The sequence below is a fragment of the Berghia stephanieae genome, chromosome 2 (assembly GCF_034508935.2).
Source record: "Berghia stephanieae isolate SIO BIC M18660-M18661 chromosome 2, UCSD_Bste_1.3, whole genome shotgun sequence".
In the NCBI taxonomy this organism is placed as follows: domain Eukaryota; kingdom Metazoa; phylum Mollusca; class Gastropoda; order Nudibranchia; family Aeolidiidae; genus Berghia; species Berghia stephanieae.
Window position 1 is genome coordinate 65,578,927 of NC_088361.1, and position 18,285 is coordinate 65,597,211.

At 33.9% G+C, this 18,285-nt stretch overlaps 1 protein-coding gene across 1 annotated transcript; it reads right to left on the bottom strand.

Annotated features, from left to right (window-relative positions):
- Nucleotides 1-203: 203 nt before the first annotated feature.
- LOC144965359 (ectonucleoside triphosphate diphosphohydrolase 4-like) lies at nt 204-13,625 on the bottom strand. Its single transcript, XM_078900612.1, has 10 exons — nt 13,420-13,625; nt 9,578-9,891; nt 8,843-8,993; nt 8,336-8,505; nt 6,738-6,874; nt 6,176-6,354; nt 4,765-5,077; nt 4,251-4,333; nt 3,200-3,361; nt 204-1,660 (listed from the first exon to the last, which is right to left on the bottom strand). The coding sequence occupies exons 1-10, from the start codon at nt 13,431-13,433 to the stop codon at nt 1,387-1,389; spliced, it is 1,797 nt and encodes a 598-aa protein (XP_078756738.1). The 5' UTR covers nt 13,434-13,625; the 3' UTR covers nt 204-1,386.
- Nucleotides 13,626-18,285: the final 4,660 nt, after the last annotated feature.

Here is an 18,285-nt window from a genome sequence, read left to right on the forward strand (position 1 = left end):
GAAAAAACAAAATCTTTATCAACCCAAAAATGCTAGATTTTTACTCTTTTTTAAATACAAATTGTCACTTTAAAACGCATTAGGAGTTTTCCAAAATAACTTATTATTGGAGCATTTTTAAATCACAAGAACGACCTTTTGGCATAGCCTTATATCATAAATAAATCATGAATATTTGTGAACACAACAAGATTACATTTTCATTTTCCAATGAGACTTTTTTTCGTTTCCAGAAAGGCTTAGAATAATTCATCAATGTCTCTTCATTGTCTTACCAACATATAACATCATTTCAAACGATTTGAAAAGAAAAAAAAATGTGACCAAGAAATTATGCCACCTCCTTTTATTATCACAGTTTTAAGAAACAAATAGTTGAAAATAAGATAAGTGTGATTATGTTACAACCGAAGCTTTGTCGATTCCAAAAACCCCTCCAAAAATCTTAATTTCCATCACATAAGAGTAATGTAATATATACTGGTATTTAGTTTGATTGCTCCAAGATTGTAGGATACAGAGGATATATTGGACGATTGTGTTGGGTAAATAATAAGGATTGGCTTCTTAGTACAACTCGTTCTTTTTTTGGTATTTATGGGCAGGGAAAAATCACAATTTCATGGGGAGATCCCGATAGGACATGTTTAAAGGAAATAGGGCATAGGTATATAAACAGAGATTGAAGCAAACCTAATCAATTTTGGATTTAACTCTCTAAAGGCTTTTTAGATTGTTGTTTTGTCATATAAATAAATGTCAACACAGATTTTCTCTTCTCTTTGCCACTTAAATGAGCAACCTTTATATAGCAAGATACTCACACATACAACTCATCTCACCAGTTCAATATATTCTCTGAATCCAATGAATAAGTTGTGGTTTTTAGCCCATTCTCATATTCCTTTGATCAAAACATATATCATATTTTTCATAAAGTGTTGCATGCATACTCACAAAGCTTTAATTTAAAAACTTCATACATTGTGAGTTAAACAGAGAAAGCAGAATGCATAACTGCTTTTCACTTGCAAACTATGGAAACATATTCACTGGAAGTATAATGACATGGTAACAGTTAACAAAAATTGGATTTAAAAAACAACTTTCAACCACCGACAGAAATTCTGAAATAAAACGGGAAATGTGTATCCATTAGACTTATTTCTGCACTTCAGCTGGTTCAATCATACTATAATCACTAATTACAACCATAAATAAGCTTTCCATCTACCCATCAATCCGTACAAACAGACATTCATCACTACAGAAAATTCTCGAATTTATTCTAAAACCATCCATCACCACATGCAAAACAACTTCACACCAACCATCCACAAATCTGTACACTATTAAATTATCATACATCTGTACAAACACACATCATCATGAAATAAACCCTTGAACTTTAGTATATCGGACACCACCTTGCTCCATCTGATCTGTATCAGTCATGAGATACGACATGGACGGTACCCTTGGCATGGTACTCTTGCCAGGACAGCACCGCAGAAAATTCATGTAGAAGGCAATGGAGGCCACAACCACGAGAAAGCAAAAGATAAACAGGTATGGTGAATCCATCAAACGAGCCAGTTTCTTCATTGAGCTAATTTGAGGTTGGGCTTGACCATCAGTGGGATGCTGTTTTTCTATATCTCTGTGTAGGAAGAAGAAGTATGTTATCATATATGCTATTAATCAGTCATTTTGTCTTTTTTCTATTTGTGAATACAGATATACACTTTCATGAAACATCCAGTTGCTAATTACAATCAAAGACTGTGGCAAATGAGTAAAACAATAACGACATTTATGCACTTCTCTGCTCATGATTAACTGAGGGTGGTGGTGGATGTAGACGATGATATCTTTTAGGTGATGGCTGTCTTTTAGCAGATATTACTCAAGAAAGTGACACAAACAAGCAATACATGAAAAACTAAAGGCTTTTATAACTGTGTGCTGGCTTTGGAAAACCTGCGAGAATGCGCACTCAGTCCTTTCAAGAGGACAAAATATTTATGATTAGCAACCCAGATGTCAAATTAGAAATTTTATCCTCAAAAAGTTGTACAAAATAATTAGTTGCAAAGCTGAAAGCGTTTATGAGATTATTGATCACAAATGTGCTTACATTATGATTTTATCCACCTTACTTAGAGGTTGCATAGAGAAGTTGAAAAGCATTTAAATGCGTTCTCAGTTTGACAATTCTCTACCTTCAGACTTCAAATCTCAATATCTCATGAATTTATTAAGATAATTTTATGAAAAAAAAACAACAACTGAAAACTGTTCAGAAAACACTGCTGTATTACAAAACATAACTATCTCAAAATGAGTATTTTGACCATTCCAGAGGGTTTTCCTGGTCAACTACATAATTGATATTATTTAACTATTTTTATTGATAGTGTTTGGACTTTTCAAATACAGATAGCTTAAGATTTAAGCTTAAGAGGGCAGCATGGCTCAACGTAAATGCCTTTGCATTGTACCTGAAAGGTACCGAGTTCGAAAACCCACTGCACTGTGTGGCCTTGAGCAAGTTGAGTTCAAAAGGTGGGGTTTTCAATTGGAGGAATTTCAGTAACATACTTTTTAATTCCAATTGTTACAGGCTTGACAGATCCTAACACTCTCTGACATCTTTAGAAATGAAGTCTTAAGCTTAAGGAGGAAAAGTACTAATACAACCAATTCTTACTCAATTCCAGCTTTAAATAAGTCCATAAAATATTCAGTTATGTTCTTAGATTCAAATTCTCTCTTTATATTCAATTCAGTTGCATTGATTTGAAATGATGTGTATGATTATGCCTTGGAGCAAGCGCCGTAGCAGGAAAATTGTAGGTGTTAATGGGGTATTGCAAGTAGTTCGTTTTGTTTGCATGACTCCATGTGTATTCAAACACTGTAGGTGCAACCAAGTTTTGGTTTAACTTAACTTATTTATCTCACATACATTTTGAGAGAGAGAGAGAGAGAGAGAGAGAGAGAGAGAGAGAGAGAGAGAGAGAGAGAGAGAGAGAGAGAGAGAGAGAGAGAGAGAGAGAGAGAGAGAGAGAGAGAAACAGAGAGAGAGGAGAGAAAGAGAGAGAGAGAGAGAGAGAGAGAGAGAGAGAGAGAGAGGGGGGGGGGGGATGGAAGAGAGAGAAGGAGGAAAGGGGGGGGGGAAGAGACAAATGATTATTACCTGAGAGGTAAGAATCTGGTTCTGTAAATGAGAGCTCCAAGTGTCCAGCCAACATCTTGACCTTTGACCAGCTGAGCTGATGTCAGCTTTGAGTAATTGTCTGAGAAACCAAAGGCTTTATGAAATACATCCACCATCCACGACGATTTGAAACACTGGTAACTGTAATAGAAAATAAGGCAACGGACCTGGTAAAAAACTGCAAAATGGATAGCAATTTTTAATCACATGGTATGCTATCATTGAAAAATAAATATCAGAACCTATTGTTTTACTTGGTGCCTTTCAATTTCAAAATTGGAATAAAGTAAAAAATAAAAATAAAGGGGAAGAAAGACAATGAAATCAATTAGCAAACCACAATCTATAAACAAAGTTTAAGGTAAAAATGTCTGCTAAAGTAAACCCTCATGGTATGACAGCTTCTTATCAAAATATCTAAGAGTTGATTGTTAGTACACACAATTTCTAATGAGAAAGACTGATCTCAATCACGTATTGGGGAGGTATTTTCACTGTTCACCCAACAATAAATAGGTAGCTGAGTCTTTCTTTAGATCTATGTCATTGTTACGACATTGACTGAGAACATTGCCCCAAGAACAGACAATTCTCAATGTCCATTTTATACACGAGCACTTAGTGCCTTTTAAAGAAATTCTTTAATCCTTAATACAAAATTTTAATCCTAGAGTGTTTGAACACCAAAATGACTCTACAGTCTACATTCCTCGTTGAAGGAATGTACTTGCTACCTATTAAAATTCCTTTATCTGTGAGTGAATATTGAATACAAGTTCAAGTATCAATACATACTAGTACGATATCTCAGCATTGATAAAAAATTGTTTTGAATTGTGTGAGTTTTATGCACTTATAGAGATTATCTATCCCTTAGAAACATTGTTTAAAAATGTAAAATGTCACCATAATAATGTCCCCTGAGCTGGACACAAACAGGGGCAAAGAATACATGGCATGATAATTTCCCTCATAATATAATCTTGCCATTACTCAAATCTGTGGAATAATTCCTAATGAAAGTTCTTACCTAAATCTGTGGTTGTCTGCCTTAGGGTAAAGCTTCTTGTCGTACCATCCCTTTAGTGTGGACCAGTTTGTGGAGCAAAATTTCTATAGGGGGGAAAAGGATCCATTGATAAGAAAAAAAACATACCAATGTATAAATGGAGGAACTATCAAATAACAACAAAAATTAAATTTAAAAAGAAAAATGAATAAACAAAGGTAATTATAGCGGAATAATAAGCTGAATTATGACAAAGCCACTAAGACAGATCGTAAGTATTTTTCTGGAGTGCAATTTATTCCTAAACAGAATTTTGATGTAATTATCACTAGCATATTTCTTTCTTACTTTTATGTTTAATAATAATAAAAGACAAGTAGACTGGGAAAACGTATAGGTATCAATTCCATCCGATTAAAATATCAACCCCATATTATAAAATACTTAAATATGACACAATTTTAAATATACTCATTCCACTTTAAAAAAAACATGTTTATGCTCTTCTCACACACTCAATCTTTCTTAAACTCACCAGAGCTGTGCTTTTAAACGAGTCATGGTCATAGTGACCCCCCATCCTAAACACATCCTCCATACTGTACCAAAACTCTGAGAAACCATAAAAACTGGTAGCAGGGTCAATTTTTGGCTGGTGCACGCCGTTGATGGAACACGGTGGTTTGGGACAAGGTAATGATGTATTAAGAAGAGAGATGAGGATTTCCTCGCACTTGTCATACTCTCCAGATCCCCTGAGGTGATACTTGGCATTAGAAGTGAGGGAGATATCAGATGGCATGTCCTTTGGCAGGCATACGTCCATCAAGGGTTCCTGCTCACTTCCTCTGTTGGTTTAGAGAAAAAGATAATGCAATCAGAATACAACAAATTTGGACCCCACAAAGACATGACAAATCCCAGTTTTAAAAAAGATAATGATTCAGAAACAGTCCTGAAGACAGCCAGCATTCAACAAAATCACTGTACTTCAATGACACTGTAAGGGAATTGAACTATATTTGTCACGTTGGTGGCTGAGCGCTTGAAGGTAACAATGATAAAAAAAAACAAAAAACAAACTATGGCCCTGGTTTTGTGTATGTCAATTTACACACATTATCTAACTAGACATAAGTGTGGATGTGAGCTTGGCTGTGAGTGGAGACAGATATTGTTATAGCGAGTGTATAAAAAAAAAGAACCCTGATAGGTGACTTGGGTTGTTTGAAATGGATATTTGGTTCCATATAGCCTATTGGGAATTAAAATAAGCACAGCAATGCGAATTGAGCATAGACACTCTTGGGATATGGAGTATACAAACATGTAGGACTGACTTCATCGACCCATCTAAATCCTGAATGTCTTGATTCAAAATACCCTCCCCTCCAAAGAAAAAAAAAGCCAACAAAGAAAACTCCCCAAAAAAAACTACAAAATACAAAACAAAAAACAACTAAAATACCAAACCACAAAAAAACCAAAAAAAACAAGCAAACAAACAACCCCCCCCCCCCCCCCCCCCCAAAAAAAAAAAAAAAACCCCAACAACCTTGAAACAAACATATACAAATATGGCATGCAGATGTAAACAATTACTATCACTATATATATATATATATATATATATATATATATATATATATATATATATATATATATATATATATATATATATATATATATATATATATATATATATATATATATATATACATACACATACATACATACCATTATAGTCAACTAATTGGACTAAGAGTTGAGAGAGAAATATAAATGTGAATTTGACACATTCTGTGAAAAATGGTCAGACCATGAGACATTTCCACACTTAACTAGCAATCTTAGCAAAACAGCTGAAATGATCTGCTAGAAAAAAAATTTAATACTCATCCATGCATGAGTATCAAATCAAATATATATAACTTGCTTTTACATACTTTTTCCCTGCTAGTTTAGCATGTTTGACAAGCATCTCCTCATATCGATCCCGAGCTGAGTTGGCACCAAATCCGAGAAATGTTGTGACATACACTCTATATGCATGCTCTGTATCAGAATCTTGACATCCCAAGTTGAGTTCTGTTAATAGGTTGTTAGGAATCTCCTTAATTTGAGCCTGTAATAAAACGAGAAACTCAGTATATTTCATAAAACAATTGGTACAAACCCATTGTGCCGCATCTACAACTAACCAAGCTTTTAGTCTCTATCAGAGAGACTTTCCTGTGAATTCTAAAATTCTGAAAATATTCATGTATAGCAGTAGACGTTACATCACACCTAATCATTTTAATACTAATTTTTAAAAAGTGCCTGATATCTTATTTTGAAGCTGTTGATTCAGTTTTTAAACAATATTATTGATGGCAATTTTGTATTCTCCTCATAAAGTTTCAAACAACATTATAAAAGGTCGAGCCCAAAATCTCTCTAATAACCTTCTTTCCCTCCCTAACCTTATCAAAATAATCGAAATTCTGAAAATTCAATCAAACCCACCTTATCCACGACTTCAAAAGCAATCTGCACTGAACCCCCTCCCATGTCTATGATACCAACAGTTCTCTTGCGACGATGTGAGACTTCTCCTCCATCTTTACCTGGCTGCATCACAGTAACAGAGGACATGTCAGAGTCTGAAAATTAAAAGATCATCACAAGTTCAAATGCTCAATAAACATGAGTAAAAAAAAAAAAAAGAATTGGAAAAACAAGCATGATGTTAGGAGGTGAGAGAGAGAGAGAGGGTGAGAGAGAGAGAGAGAGAGAGAGAGAGAGAGAGAGAGAGAGAGAGAGAGAGAGAGAGGGTGAGAGAGAGAGAGAGAGAGAGAGAGAGAGAGAGAGAGAGAGAGAGAGAGAGAGTGAGTGTGTGTGTGATATATATATATATATATATATATATATATATATATATATATATATATATATAAAGATAGAAGATTCACCATCCTTCTTAAACAGTTCACTCCGCTTAATTGCACATTCTGGTTATACACCAAACATTCCCGAAAAACAGAATTGTTGCTATATATTCTCTGCGCTTAATCGCACACCTTCTCCACTTAATCACTAAACCTTGATTCCATCTTGATTGGGAAAAGATATCTAAAATACACAAAAAAATGTAATTATTCGATCAATTCATTACAATGGATAACAAGAAATGCATCAGCGGTGAACTGATATATCAGGAGTTACTGTAATCCATTCAGCCACACAAAAGACAATGCCTGGATAATGTAGATGAGGATGAGTCATCAGAGTGTGACACACCACCCCTGACAAACACTGAAAAACTTGACATACTGGACAAACTACACCACTATATCCAAGAAGAACGCTTGACAGATGATCCACCAACATTGGCGATATTGGAGACAAGGTTTTACAAACAGGTTGCACAGAATAGAAAGCAATCAATGCTTCACGATTACTATTCTTACACAGAATAATGTCACATATTGTTGTCAATAAAACATGAAAAAGAAAAGAAAAAAGAAAAATAACAAAAAGAAAAAAAAAGAAGATACAAAAAAACCCAACATCTAATGAGGCCATATCTTGAACATGATGGTCCCAAGCCCGTAGAAAACTAAGAGAGGAAGGTCCTACATAAATGGCACATGAAAGCTGGTGCTTGGATGCCTTTGTTTAGCTTCACCACTTAATTGCACATTCTGCTTTTTTTGAAACACTAACCCCAATTCCAAGGGTGTGCGATTAAGCGGAGTCAACTGTACTTAAATTTTGAGATGGTGCCAGGAATGTTGATATAAGCAGGCAGCACCATATGTGTGTGTATCTTCTAAGTAAAATATTGAATAGTGATAAAAAATATAAGATTGAAATCCATTCTTGCATTCATCTTTACCTAAAAATATTGGAAATAGATATAGTGTAGCATATTCCAAAACACCAACTGGTCGGAATTTAAAAAAAATATATAATAAAATTTTGCAATTTTCCTCTAAAATTTTGGTTTAATAATTAATTTAAAAAATTAATCCACATACATACTGGTTTAATTTATATAATTATGTACTTCTATGATAACATCTCTCTTCATTTTAATATATGAGACAACAATAATATCTCACCTGAACCTCCAGAAGAATGAGAGAATTTGTCCAACACATAGTTGATGGCAATCCAGGCATACACACCTTCCTGCTTGCCACTAATAACTTCAAAGTGATTTTCTGGGACCACAAAATCAAACTCGCCTTTAATATCTGTTTGAAGATCTGCAAGGATTGATCTCTGCTTACTGAAACATCATTTGGAAAATAAATAAAGTGGACAAAGCATTAGATCTTCAGTTTCAAATTGCCAAATTATTCAAAAATAATGTCAACGTAACACACGATCGAGTAAAAAATTGAGCAAAAAAGAAAACATAAACGCTTTCTACACGAGTAAATTTAAATGCTCAAATTTGTCAGCATTATAGACCTTTTCCATATAAAATGTTGTTGGCCATGGAACCTTTGTAAACCGCTTGGAGCATGTTTAGTAGATATTGTACTATATAATAGCTCAATTAAAAAATAATAACATTTTTTGGAAATACATTATGGTGTAAAAAAAACAAAACATCTCTCCACCTTTCAGGCAGCATCCTCATCCCAGCAGTTGCCATGACATAAAGGGAAGTTTCACGACGTTTCTCTAGAGGAATGTAATCCTGGGCGTAAAGTAACAGTTTCTTAATGTGTTCACTGGCATCATCTGGGTTGTTCTCAAAGGATGAAAGACCTTAAAATAACAAAAACAAAATAGATTTTCTTTCTTTAAAAACTGTAAATAAGGTGTAAAAAGAGTGGGGTATAACTGTTACAGCTCAATAATCTGAACAATGCGATTCCTAAAAACTTCACTTGATTATTGAGGCAAAGTAATAAAGATTTTATATCTATAATTCAGTGCCAATAAAGAAGAGGAAATGATTCTGCATTCAAATCCTCATCCAGATTGTTGACATCTAGATTACAGAGGTACCGTGTGGATTATAAAGACAAGATTTATATTTATTTCATCATAAGTCACATTTATCTATTTATTTTAATCTAATGAGCTATCAATAAGTGCAATACAAATAATCATTAAATTTCACTTGTTTCAAAAATCCGTTTTCAATTCAATAATTTGTACTAGTTAAATAATAATTTTGATGGATAAGCATAACTTAATGTAATAGTGGCAAAATGTAATCTAGATAAACACAAGATTTAAAAAATGAGTTCATCACAGCAAAATTCTCATAAAATATTTTACTCTCAGTTGCTGTCTACTTAAATATCTAAAAACTATTTTGTCTCTGTAAAAACCAGTGACTGTACCTGGTGAAATTTTCTTGACAACTTCGTGTCCCTTTTCATCTTTTACTTGTTGAATTTTGAGTAGATCACTTGGGTTGCCTGAATGAGGGGGCCATTGATAAACATAAATCCGACTCCCACTACTCCCACAATCTATAACTATTCCATAATTGAGCTCAAATGAATCACTAAAATCACTTCTTGACTTAGAGGAAAATATATAAGGAATGCTGATAAATATCAAGAGACACAAGAATACTAAACAAACTGCACCAGTCACTCGGTTGTTCATGCTGCTACCGTTAGTTCCAATGAATGGGCAGTTAAAGTAAATTCTGAGGAGTGAAGGAAACCACAAAAAAATTATATGTCAAAGTAATTTAATGCATGTAATAACTTAATATGAGCGGATTACATTGTATCTTCATGAAAGCAGTAATTGAAATAGTTGTGTAAAACAAGTTTTCAAAATAATAAGAATAACTTTAATTTAAACGTTTAAACCCCAGGGAGTCAAAGTTAAGCAAAGTCTACACAATGTCCTGCTTTAATCTATTCTAGCAAGGGGAGTCCATTACATGATTCTACTATGTGAAGGAGGCGGCGGCCAACACATAATCTAAGATTCTTATTTGGTCATTTTCTTATAAATGCCTGAACATATGACAGTGATCCTTCCTTCAGAGCCATTAGACCCATAGAGCCGGAGTTTATCCCGGTTTCTGTAGCATGAAATGAACAATAGCAATTGCTTGCTATCAATTGGATAGAACGCTAGTCTATCGCAAAGTACTTTCCACCAGATCTAACAGACCTAGCTACCCAACCACTGCTGGGTGGACAGGGAGGCCCCCCCAAAAAAATCTCGACTGCACCTGGGATCGATCTCAGTCCCTTTGCACGTGAAACGAGTGCTCTACCAACTGAGCTATCGGGACCCCTATATGACAGTGGTTGCACACTTCTAAACTTATTGCTACTTTGCACAAAATGATAATACACATTACTCATAACCATGGAACCTGGTAAAGGGAGAGAGTAACTTCATTTTTGAAAATTTCATCAATTCAATTTTGCCTTCTAATTAGGGTGCACTACATCATTCCGAACTACTCATTATTTCTATCACACTCAAACCTACCTATCTAAAATTTTAAAATTCATAGTTCTCGTGGAGGGGGGGGGGGGGGATACTAGTGTCTACTTTAAGTATAATAATTATTTTCAAGAATTATGGAAACTTTTGTAAGGCACATAGAAAATGAAAAAAACATAAATAATGTTAGGATATGTTAATAATTTTAACAATCAATAAAAGTTTTAAAAATTATCCAGACAATGATTCAGTCGAAGGGTGTTCTACTATGAATACTTTATATGCGCCGTTATTGATAATAATAAAGATAAAATATATTATAGAGCACCAATCTCCACCTAATGTGTTCAGCAGCGCTTTACAATACAAGAAATAGGTGACATGAGAATTTAAAGAAAATAAATTTTATAACTGTAGATATCTATTAAGTTATGTCGATACCAATGAAATATGAAGAATATAATTTTTAAATATTAAGGAACATTAATCTAAAATAATTTGTATTCAGTCTAGACTGGGTGAAGCACTTACTAGTATGAGCACTTATGGTAAGGATCGAGAGAGAATCCCAGGTTGATGGTGTCGCAAGAAAAATACACAATCCGATAATTTTGTTTTAGACATATGATCCTTTCTAAAAAGGTGTGTTTTGAGGGGTGGAGAGCCCTTGTTAGTCTGTACTCCAATGACAATTCAATGACATTCATTTTCATGGTGGTGCTAATGCTAAGCCACCATATAAGAATACATTTGAAAATTACGACAGGTCATCTTGAACTCAACTCTCCTCTCGACAGGCAACCAATCTAACTGTTTCACGTGGATAGATAATTATCTGTCAATAATCACAGCGTAGTATAAGTATAAGTACTAAGACTTAAGGCTAACAATAGGCAGTTTAGTGAGCAGTAGCAGTGGCAGTCAAATTGTGACCCAACTCGCCCATAGGAAAGTTGTGACTGGAAATTGCCGTTGGCGTTTTCGGGGGTTCAATTAAAGATGCATAATAACTTCGTTATAAAGAGGAATATCGCAGATATTTTGGTATCAATATTTTCGTCTTTCAATTTCCTTTTGAATGGTGCCAATTAAGTAAAAATCCATTAATAACTCCAGAAGTTATATGAAGTTAAAATTTGGCAATTTTCAATTGCATTTATTTTTTTATTTACCGCGTGTGTTTTTAAAATAAAAACGCTTGTTTTTAGAATAATATCTAAACTTTATTCATGCCAAATTTTAGGGCCCTATATCTATGCGCAGACACTTTTCAACTCTGCGCTGAAATGCCATGTTTACATTATCTTCTCATCATGGCTGCCCGACGATATCGATATTCATATCGATATTTTAAATTTAGTTATGTACTATTTTAAATTTAGTCCATATTATTTTCAGTACTATTATTTACTGTTTTTATTTTGAATACATACTTTCCAACTTTATTTATGGGCATTTTATCGTTTTTGTTTTAAAAGTTCGTATATTTCTTCTCTTTGTGAAATCCGATATTAAAAATATCGATATTTTAAAAATACCAATTGCTTTAATTTTATTTTATTTTGCCATCAAGTCATCAAGTTTCTTTCCCATATGCTTAGATATGTTTGTTATCATTTGTATCCATATTCTAAAGGCCTTGGCCTTAATAATTATTATGGTAAAAAGTTCTATTAATTATAAATTTTGACACCCCCACACATTGAGAAAGGGGGGGGGGGGGAGTGGGGGGAATAACATTATATTAATTGTCAGTTCAAATGATGTAATAGCAATAAACCCAAAGTGGTTCAGCATAATTTTTTTAAGTATTAAAAGCCAGAACTTTCCTTCTAATTAAAATAGGGAATCTGTTTCAATTTATTTGAAATTTTTCAATCTACCATTTTATTTACATGCAATTAAATTGCCAGAGGTAAAAATAAACTGATTATGTCATTACGCAACATGTTCATAATTTATATCTTTTCATTTAAATACTCTCAAACCTTTTTTTATTCTCTATGTATTAAATCAAAGAGGGGAATTATTTGAAATTGTTTCAGTGAGATATTGGAGATCAATCCAAAAGTGATATAGCAAATTGTTTCGTACGTCTTTTAATTATGTAACATTAGTGTCATATTCTGTAATAATAATAATGTGTAAATGTTTCTCTTCCTCTTTATTAATGTAAATGCATTGTCTTCGATAAGACGAACATCTTGGTATACAATATATGATAAGAACTCCATATTGACTGTTTTAACCATTTTTTATTAACATCACGCGATTTCGGTCACAACTTTGCAATGGTAATTTTGGGGTAAAAATCGGTCTGAAATTTCAGACTTGGAACTGCTGTAACTACATTTCTAATCAAGATAGAAACAAAATTCAAACTGTTTTGTAATCTGTGTTGCCTGCTCTTTCATATGACATTGGTTTCAAGTGTGTGAGTTATATTTAAAATTTCCATTAAACTCCCTACCAACAAAATCAATGATAAAGTTAAGTGATAAAAAAAAGTAAGAAAAAGAAGAGACCATGCCATTGTCATTACATTACACTACACATATTCATATTATTGGAAGCAGGATAAATAAAACTAATTAATGTGAGCAGCTAAATATATTCACTGTTTGTAATTTAAGTGGCGCCTGATATATAATTTTCCCTAGATCCGCATGTTACGACAGCCAATGGACCAAGGAACAGTCAGTTTCGTTGTCGTCAGCAGACAAGACACACTGCTGACAGGCCAGTCACCGACCAGGACCAGACTTACCTTGCCATTCCCATCTAAGTTTCTTCAGATATGCGAGTTTACCACTTGATTTATTCTACTGAATCTTCATAACTGTTTGCTAGGTCTAACAGAATGCTTCAGCCCAATTTCTAATCGATGAAATATGTTCATGTCCTAACCACTAATGGGCATCGTTTAGAAACATTCCTCTACGTTGCACTAGGCAGCCATGACAGCTAAACACCGGATGTTGGGATGTGTTGTAAATAATAAGAAACTGTTGATATTTTTTGAGGATATAAAATTAGAATCTTTAACGATCCTTGATAATATTCGTAGAGCAAAATCACAGGTTGCCTATTAAATCTGGGTATAACAAGGCACAAAACAGGCTCATGTAATGATATGAAGGCGTAAGTGACTTGCCGAAATAATTACAAATGACAATTTTCACTTTTCTTCACTGGGTTGCAAGATAAGGCCATGCATGGAGTTATCCCTGCGTTAATTAGTTCTGGCTCTCCCTTCAGAAAGGGTATAATCAGTGTATTGAAATCGGCTGCAATCCATTGGATTAGCTTTTTGCTAAACGCATTGAATTATTTTTTAGATTTGATAGAAATCATATTGGAAATATTAACCTCCTATTTGACTAAAATACTTTTGTTGTAAAAATTCATAAAAATGCTCATAACCTTGGTTCTCCTCTTCATATTCACAAATTTATGTTTCTTTTCAAATTATTGGCTTTAATTAAAACAACCAAACCAAAGTACCGAAAAAATAATCCTTTGACTATCAAATTATATTTTGAAATCAAGTTAAATCAAAGCAGCTTGCTTTCATTATTTAAAGAACGTTGCCGATGATCGAAGAGAGGAGAATTAATCTTGAAAACTGCTATAGATAATATAGGTTGCATTGTTTGACCAATCTTGGTCAGTTGGAAACTAAAGTTGCAAATCGATTTTGAAAGCAAACCCACGAGTAGACACGCCGAACTTGGTGGAATCCCACTTAATCGGATGCAATTCAATGGAACATGAAAAGGAAACCATCTTTCCCTATGATTTGCTTTAACCAGTCAACCCCGTACTCTGTATCAACACGTATTAAACAAATTTGATCAACAAACTCGTCCTTCAAATATCGATCGATTTAAATGAGCCTCGTGGGGGGTCCCGATAGCTCAATTGGTAGAACACTCGCTTTACACGCAAAGGGACCAAGATCGATCCCGGGTGCAGTCGAGATTTTTTTCCAACCCACTCCTGTCCACCCACCAGTACATGGGTAGCAAGTCTATCGCAAACTACTTTCCTCCAGATCTAACTGACCTCGTTACCCAATCAGAAAAAAAAACCTCACGACTTTGATCCCAGTCCCTTTGCGTGTGAAGCGAGTACTCTACCAACTGAGTTCTCGGGACCCCCATCACCGTCCTCAGGTGTAGCTAAAATAAAATTGGGTGGTAACAGGTTTGTCTTATTAAAAAATAAATAAAAGAGATGTCGCCTTATAAATAACCAGATTAGCGTTAGAAAGGAATTATGATATATCTCTATAATATAACCCCAGAAATGGACGTGCTCTTATTTGCATTGTTGTAATGGAAATATCAAAAAATGACACAAAATATTGTCCATTACAACAATGTTAAACTCGGCCCATAATTGCGTTCGGATGTCATACCTGCATATATAAACACGTTGCCAGAAATTAATGGTTCCGTCATCCCCCTTCCCACTTTAAAAAGAAGAGCTATTCGTGAGAAGTTTAAAAAAATAAGGACGAATGAGGGATGGCTGAAATCTTTGACTTGTTCTTTTTATTTTTCTTGCTGACCTTTTGAATTAAACATTCAAGTGAAAAGAAAAGATCTGCTTCTATATTTAATTCCAAGGGAAAAGATCTAGATGTATCTAGCACTGACTAGCACATTAGAATAAATGTGCATTTTTATATTAGAAATATCTCAGAACACATCTTATCAGGCTGATAATAATAATATAATCATAATATGAATGTTTATTTGTTTCTGTTGGAAAGGAAGCATTTAAGTAATTGATCGTAATGAATTATAATGATTTAGGCTCATGTCTGCATTAAAACAACCACTCATTTAATTATATTATATTATATTATATATGAATGCCCACGCATCTAGGATATCATCAATCAATTTTATTCTTTCCATTGCAAATGTTTAGTATTATGGCAAATTTACTGCCTCAGACTAATGCATTTGTCAATAAATCGGATTCTGTTAAGTGCCCATGAAAAATTATAATAATGATATAATGCTATTTAGAGGAGATGTAACAACCGATGAGAGACAGATAAAGAAATTAATCTAATTATCTCTCGAAATATACCGGTGTCAACAGTGGTTTTCCCCTTTGCTAAATTAAACGGGAGTGGGAACATAGTTAAAACATGTCATTAATGAAGATCACCACCCAGTCCTTATCAAATTAGTTACACTCAATTCCACGGATACAGCTCTTGATATCATCACTTGAAAGGAATTGATTGCCCCATCAAGTGATTGCTCGTAATTCTGAGCAACAATAACAAACATATAAAATTAATAGTCAGTCAAATAAAAAACAAACAATCAAAACAGCAAAAAACAAAACAAAATAACCGTTTCCCCCTACCATAAACAATATTTAAAAACAAACAAACAAACAAACAACATAAACAACAAAACAACACGAAACACAAAACAAAACCAAGCCAAAAAGGAAAGGATTAAAAAAAAAGTACCCCCACCCCTCAAAGTAAAAATACCAGATCCCCATAAAACCCTAAACAAACAAACAAACAAAAACAAAAGAAAATAATACTCATGCACGCACAACCCCCCCCCCCAACCCCCCCACCCCCCCCCCCCCCACCTAAAAAACAAAAAACAAAAAACAAAACAAAAAACAAACCCCAAAACAAATCAAACAAAACAAGAAAGATAAAAGAAACCTCCCTCGAAAGAAGTAGAGGGAGAAAAAAGGGAAGAAGCAAAAAAAAATTGAATATGCTTTTTAAGTAACTCTAAATGATTGAAACAATATATAATATGTTGGCTTACCATTAGTTCTGCAGAAACAAGCCGCTAGTGCATTCCCCCCCCCCCCCTCTCTCTCTCTCTCTCTCTCTCTCTCTCTCTCTCTCTCTCTCTCTCTCTCTTTCATACATTACAGAAAGATTGAATTCAACTTAGTCAGCTAATGTCTGCACTGCTTAAAAAAATATTGAATGGGCCTGTTCAACTTGCAGGTTGCTTTGTTCTTTTTACCTCCTTGCTAATCAAAATGTGGTATTCAATACTTTATCTAAATGATCTGCTGTCCAGACATAATTTTTTTTTGTCGCCTTATTTAAAGGGAGAATACAATTTAACATATACTACATTTAACTCGCTTATTTCCCTTCACATTGAATCCGTTTTGATCTTTGCTTGAATTATCACCCTTTTTTTCCTTCATTATTTTGTATATTTTATAACATTTGCAGGATTGTGTTTACTTATTTGTGTATCTGTGTATCATGTATGTATGTTTATGTGAGCGCGTGTGTTTGTGTGTTTGTATCTATGTGTATGTGTGTGTTAGAGTACTTGCTTGTTTATATTATGCTTGTAGACGTGAGAATGTGGTGTCTAAATCTGATTTTAATGTATTGTAATTTATGTTTCGGCTTCCAGGTAACTAAATTATACTACTACTAATTAATTAAGCAACGAAATGGATTATTCAGCACGTTTTCTCTTTGATCTGAAAACCAGAAAAATTAAATTAGAAATACTTATCTAAGATATTTGGTATTACTGTCGATGACCATAAAAAATGCGTAGATAAAGTATACAACTCAAAGTGATACGAAACTGCTAGAAGCTGTGGACTGAAAAAGTAAAAAAAAACCAAACAAAACCAGATATCACAGCTTCAACAAAGAACAAAATACCAAATACGGATTGTTTCGGGTTCAAAACCCTTCTTCAGTCAACAACAAAAATCCCCATTGAAAACATAAATACATTGCTAAGTATCTGGTAATTTTTATAGCAATGTACCTATTTATGTTTTCATTGTTGTTTTTTGTTTGTTTTTGTTTTTGTTTTTAGCTGAAGAAGGGTTTTGAACAGGAAAGGTTCCGTTTTTGGTATTTTGTTCTTTTTTGAAGCGGTTATATTCATTTTTTATTGTATATTAGATAAAATATATTATGAACTTCTTAGTTGCAATGAAGTCTGAGGCACTTCTTAAAAGTCTCAATAATACTACCTCGATGAATGATACACTATAGACAAGAGAGATGAGAGGCTAGCCTTGTTAAAGTCTCGGCAACGCCATCATCTCATCTCTCATTTCTTGTCTTTTTGGTGTCTCACTCATTCATCGTATTTTGTTGACAAAGAGGAACCCCGAAACATTCACATCATCTATAATATTCGTAAATTATACGAAACATTTCTATTCTATTTTATTATTGTTATTTCTTTCTTTGACTTTCAAACAGCAACATTTGTAAATATTACATCGTTAATGAATTGAATATAAGCAGATTAGCCGCTAGGTGGCCATTTGAACAGGTGTGGGAACAATGAGTATGATCTAGAATGATGAACATTAAACACGATTCCCCGATTTCCTGGTTTGTATCTGATTCTTTATAAGTTGATGTAGGTCTATTTGTATTTAGATAAGGTCAATCAATCCTTTAAAAACTTTGATGCTTTAGTTCTAATAAATAAATTAAGGGGCAGGCACCGATATAAGATAAAGAACTGAACAAGGGTGTATGAAAGGTGCCAGACAAAGCAAGAAAGAAAAATATAAGAAGATAACCATCCCAAAAAATCAGTTGACCTCGACTGAGAATCGAATATCTAGGAGCTTCTGATGT

Coding starts and splice junctions, on each gene's coding strand:
- LOC144965359 (XM_078900612.1), bottom strand. Junction 5,078..6,175: donor GCTAAACTAGCAGGGAAAAA/GTATGTAAAAGC, acceptor CTAAACCAACAG/AGGAAGTGAGCAGGAACCCT. Junction 4,334..4,764: donor CGTTTAAAAGCACAGCTCTG/GTGAGTTTAAGA, acceptor TCCCCCCTATAG/AAATTTTGCTCCACAAACTG.